This window comes from Dioscorea cayenensis, chromosome 12 (assembly GCF_009730915.1).
Source record: "Dioscorea cayenensis subsp. rotundata cultivar TDr96_F1 chromosome 12, TDr96_F1_v2_PseudoChromosome.rev07_lg8_w22 25.fasta, whole genome shotgun sequence".
NCBI classification, from domain to species: Eukaryota; Viridiplantae; Streptophyta; class Magnoliopsida; order Dioscoreales; family Dioscoreaceae; genus Dioscorea; species Dioscorea cayenensis.
Window position 1 is genome coordinate 19,108,631 of NC_052482.1, and position 6,000 is coordinate 19,114,630.

Here is a 6,000-nt window from a genome sequence, read left to right on the forward strand (position 1 = left end):
ATCTTAAATTATTTTTTCACTAATTTTCAAGATAAGCAATCATAACACAAAGAAAACACAGTAAGGATCCAGGTCCTTACCAATTTGAACCCTAGGCTCCCTATGAACAGACCATGTTCCCCTAAAAGAATGGATCCACCTTGAGACCTTTTGGTGGTCGAGGTAAATTCCTATAGGAGACTCTTTTGTATGACATGCAAAAACAAGACAGGAATCAGAGCATAATATAGATATAAAATGCATTCACCATGCATTAGGAACCTACCACCCTCAGTATAAATTTAAAAAAAAAAACAAAGCAATTTCCTTTGCAATCACGTAGAAAACAGAAAAAGGAGAGAAATTCAAAATATACCACATAGAAAACAAATAGAAACATGATCGCATACATCCACATCTAGTCCAATAAGAAATTCACAGAGTAATAGAATGACAAGGGCATATATAAAAGAAAAATTCTCTAAAAAGTAAGAACTAAGTAGTGGCACTCCTTTATTAGAAAATAGAGATTGACAGAACACATTTTTAAGAGCTACTTTCAAAGGCCGAAGTTCTGATTTTAAGTGACAATGTATTTATGTAGCTGATAGAGGTATTGGCATGCTAGATCATCATTTAGGGTCCACAGACACCCATTTCATGAAGGAAATATGTGCTTACGGACATTTAATGATGATAAGTTCATGACAAATACAAAAATGCATAAACAAATGAAATAGAATGGTCCAAGAAAGAGAGATCTTAACCAAAAAGTGCAGAAAAAGAACTAGAAGCATTAATCTGTCACATATCTCAAAAATAATTTCTCATTTGCTCCAAGTTATTAAGTTCAATCACAAATCTCAGACATCAAATAAGCTTTTATAGGTTCAAATCGGTTAACCTATCTTGAAATCTTGGTGAATGGGCAGGAGTTATCATTCCAATCTTACCAAGACCTGCAAAAGAGTAGTCATGAGAAAAGGTACAGATAAAATCAGGAATAATATCAGAGGCATCACAACTGAATTAAGTGAAGTGTGGGTTCAACAGAATCAACTGATTTACAAACATTAGAATTTGAAGTCTTAAAACTGATATGATTTTTGTGGCAGTTCTCAAGGATACAATTCTACGAGCGGTGAAAGCACAGGACATGGATATGGACTATTGAACGCTGGTTAATGCTCTTATTCAAGATATAACATACCTGAAGGCCATTCCTAAAAAGCATGAGGACAAACATGAATAAAAAATTAAGGGAAAGAAGCATTTTCCAACAATTTCTTAGATTTTAAGGCCGAGATGAAGGAAAGCTAATGAGAACAAAAGGGGTGTTTCCATGCAGATTCAGCAGCAAAAGATGGATACAGCATAGAAGATTGTAAAGCTAAAAATGTAACCCAATGGCCTCCTTAAAAAATTTATCTCCAAGAGATCCTCCAACATAACATAAACAAAAGGAAAGAAGAATGCTTAACACAGATTCAGATAACTTGGGTATAATATAATGAAGAAATAGAAATGAAGGCCAGACCAGATAATTTATCATATTGTGAGAGCGTTAATAGCCATTTTGAGATTGACCAAATTAACAGTGATTATATCAAAAAGTCAAGAACTGTGCCTGTCAGCTCAGTTTCAGGAAAAATGATGAAAAATACCTTCTACAGAAAATGCAACATAGTGGTTCAGGAACTGATCCTCCTCCAAAATCATTTCTTGGTCTATCATCACTGAGCAAGTCAAGAACTGAAACCTCTGGAAAGACAATACCAAGAAAAATGTCAAAATGCAATAAAATATTATATCTGCCTGAAGAACTAAATTTTCTCACATATTCTCTAACTCTATTAAGTATCTTTTTCAAAAAATCCTGAATAATCCTTGAAAGGTGATACGCTCCAAAAAGCTTTGCAATTAAACCTCCAAACAAGTTTGCGCATTCACCAGTTTGAACTTCGCCATTTGGTACAGTGCTAACGTTGGTGGGTAGGGATTTACTAGGGCATTCTGGTGGCTTCACCCCATCATAATCCAAACTAACTCCATTGGCAGTTGATACAATGTTAGAAACATTGGTTTCAGGCAATCTGCCAGATAAACATACCAAAGCTAGTTCAGTCACTGGAAACATAAAAGGAAAAACAAATTAAAAAAAAAAGATTTGTGAAACTCACTTCTTTGGAGATAAAGTAGTTGCTTCAGGACCTAAAAATACATCAAACAGTAATCAGGCAACCAGACTCATGATATAGGAATCAACATATTATGTTTAGTCAGACTTGCAGGAAAGTTACTTTTTAGATCCTACATTGGCACATAGGATTTGGTGGCAAGCCCTCCTTCAGGAGAGGATGCCTTGCCAGCTGAGATATCAGTTTAATAATAATTATGGAGAAACCTTATATATCAAAGTTAATTAAGTGATCTACCATACTACTTTTACAATTATAGCTAGTGAATGAGAAATGCCTTGACTTACATGCTTCCTGTGAATCATGAGAATATCTGTTGATGATTTTCTTCAATGCAACTGCAGGGGAAAGCTTGGATGAATGACATTTCATTTGTGGACCACCAATCGCTGGGCCACCATAAAGTAAATGTAAGTGATTTATGACAAATAGAATTTAAATGAATCAATCTGGTTAATTACCATGCTTGGGCTATAACAAAATGAATAACAGCAATTTTGTGTTCTGAGGCCAATAAATAGGAAAGTGCAATGAAACCAGATGAATCCCATGAGAACCTAAAGGCACTTGCAACAGATGATGGAAAACCATTTCTCAGGCATGATTTTGGTTTGTAAACACAAAAAGTGTCTCATGTGTAGAGAGCCTAATTGAAATCAGCACATTTTTAACTGTATGGGATACTATATAATTTAGAGGATGTAATATACATTATACAATACGATACATGCCAAAAGTAAAAACCATTTCAGCAAGCATACATGTAAATTTGAACTTACCATTGGCCTGATTGGGGTACCCTTGCCAAGTAATAGTTTCCAAATTTATCAAACTGACAATGTCTAGTGACCTCGGTTCCTCATAGTAATTGGCGTGTTTGTTTCTTGCAGAATCATTGTCTAGTCCAGGCGCCCGTTGTTGCCGTTTCCTTTGTTCAAAATATTGTTTTTGCCTAGACATATTAAATCACAGATGAACCATAATACAAAAGTGTAGTGCAGAAAACATGCATCTTGAATGCAGTAACAGACAGAGAAAAAAAACTAAATATATATATATTAAAAAAAAGGGTAAGAATAGAATCATGCAATATAAATTTCCTAAGAGAACAGGAATGCATGAGGAAGGAAGACAATATAGTTACCTGTTATGCGTTGACTTTCTGGACTGTTTCATTCCCGCGTCCACCAGAAAGGAAAAAAAAGACATATGGTACATTAAAAGAAACATTAGCATCATTTGTTCAAAATAAAGCGCCCACATAGTCTCTCTTTATTGTTAAAAAAAAATATAAGGAAAGGGAAAGGGAAAAGTTCATGAAAACTTAAATGAAAGCGAACACATACATCCATATCATAGAACATCTGAAAGTGATGACTGGTACTGAAACATATTACTGGAGACAGTGGGTAGAGCAAGCTAAAAATAAAATTGGTTAAGTAAACAAAAATTAACCACTCATCAAACTGATTAACTGCACAGCAAATAAGGTTGGCAAATGTCAGAATGCTTCCACGTCCCACCCAATCTACAAGTATAACTATGGTTTTCATAGATCATGACAATATCCTTAAAATTATTGTCTATGAACCAGATTATTTGGACAATAAGGGATGGAAATCAAAGAACAAATAAATAAGACATGATGGAATATCAGTCAGAACAAATTGTCTCATTAATCTGAGGAAGCAGAGTTCTCGGCTCAATGTAAAAGCCATTAACTGAAGGTAAATGGGTGAAAAAAATAATAATAATAATAAAGTATGCAAATAACAGCATCCTCTATGTAAATCACGTAACTTCAAGCATAGGTCAATATTTCACTCCAGCCTTACATAAAGGCAATACTAGAAGAGAACAGAAGATAACAAATTTCTTGACTCCCAGGAATTTTGCATGAAAATGCAATCAGAAAAGTAGGGTATGCTGCTTGAATCAAGAAGTCCAAGACTTCTCACTATACATGGTTGCAAACTAGAAGGTTTTGAACCACCTAAGGTGGATAATTAACAAATCATAGACTTCATGGTAAAGCTGACGTGTTATCACCGATAAAAGGTTCAGAATATCAGGCTTGACAGTTTCTTTTTAAAAGGAATTAAATAAATAAATAAATATACAACCAAAAGTCTACCTTACAATATTACATTTTAGAAAAAGGAAATTTATCAACAACAAATAGAAGCCACTACTGGTATGAATTCACCTAGCAATAACTTACAGCAGTCACCTTCCTTCTAGATCCGCCTGTCCATTGTAACATTGCAGTGATGCAAAATACTAATTCCTTCATACAAAGTTTCCGATGAAGTTAGATTTATCTTGCTGGAGCACAGTATCAGCATATCTCCAAGGGCACATAACTGCCTTCCGCCAAATCAGGCAATCACCATAATTTCATAAATAGGAAAAGGGTTAGATAAAATTCAATGGAACTAGCTAGATTGTCCAAACTATGTAATGTTTTGAAGGAACACATAATTAGGATCATAAATAAGTTCAAAATACCAACCTAATGCCTTAAACCTCAAAAAACAAGAATCTCTTTAAGAAAGAAGGAATCAGAAAATAAAATGGAAAACTAAGAACATCCAAAATATTGCTTCAAAAATTCTTCATCAGAGCAGACCAAACAGCATCATGATAATTCTGGCAAGTTGAAAGAACTTAATATGATATCAAACCCTTCGTAATTGAAAAAAGTAGATCACAGAGACCTAACCGTCAGTCACAGGGACTAAAAGTCGGTCAATAAAATATCTCCAAGAATTAGATTTCTCCACATGATCAAGCTAAACAGAAGGGATAATTCAAACAAGAAGAGGGATCACTTTCACCGAGAACTAACACGCATGAAACCCTGATTTCCTGAAACTAACAATACCTCGAAGATCTGAGAGATTATACGCTAGAAATCCAAACTATAAAAAAAATTCTCCAAAACTAGATTTCTCCACCTGGTCACAGCAAAAGAAAAATGATAATTCAAAAAAGAAAAGCAGCGAGTAGTTCCTCCTAGAACTAACAAATACAAAACCCTAATTCCATGAATCCCAGTTCAAACTCTCAACGACCTAGGAGATCGTAAGACTACAAACATCATAATCGACAAAGAAAAACCTCCAAAACTTAGATTTCATCACAAGATATACCTTCAATGGCGATCGTGGAGCAAATGGAGGAACGGATCATGGATGCTCGGAGGAGCCTCTCGCCGATCGGGAGAGCCGATGAGGAATTTCAAAAAACGAGAGGGAGGGAAAAGCGGGGGCGGTGCTCCTTTTATAGGCCCATTTTGGTTTAGCTTGCGAAGCACGCTTTGGCTCAACGGTAATTTTTTTTAATTTGGAACTATGAGTAGTTTTATTATGTTTTACCCTCGGTTATTCGAAAATTTAGTCTTTGGGTTAATAAGTAATAATTAAAGTGGAATTATTTGGCAATGTTTATAATTTTAGTTTTTACCGTTTTTTAATTTGAAAATATACTGCTATGGGCTAATATGTAATTTTATTCTATGTCATGTTTAAATGAAATAAAAAATTATTGTATAATTTTTAAAATGAAAAATAAGAGGAAATCCAAAGGGAACACGCATACACAGAAGCAGACTCACATCTGTTGCAATTATGGACAATCTCCTGGGTGGGGTCCAGGGTGGTGATGGCGGCGGCGCTCGCGGAGGTTCCCTTGCAAAACCTTTGAAGCTGGTGGCTAGGAACGACTCCCACTCCAATCTACCCTCCGGTGGTGGCGGTGGTGTTCGACCAGGTTTGTCTTACTCGCAGGCCGCTCTTTCTCCTGTCGCGGAGGAGCGTACCGC

The 6,000-nt window shown here is 35.5% G+C and overlaps 1 protein-coding gene across 1 annotated transcript; it reads right to left on the reverse strand.

Moving 5' to 3' along the window:
* Positions 1–883: 883 nt before the first annotated feature.
* Positions 884–5,413, reverse strand: LOC120274112. Its single transcript, XM_039280870.1, has 9 exons — positions 5,330–5,413; positions 4,399–4,544; positions 3,322–3,344; positions 2,957–3,129; positions 2,465–2,566; positions 2,160–2,190; positions 1,930–2,072; positions 1,644–1,740; positions 884–938 (listed from the first exon to the last, which is right to left on the reverse strand). The coding sequence occupies exons 2-9, from the start codon at positions 4,468–4,470 to the stop codon at positions 929–931; spliced, it is 651 nt and encodes a 216-aa protein (XP_039136804.1). The 5' UTR covers positions 4,471–4,544; positions 5,330–5,413; the 3' UTR covers positions 884–928.
* Positions 5,414–6,000: the final 587 nt, after the last annotated feature.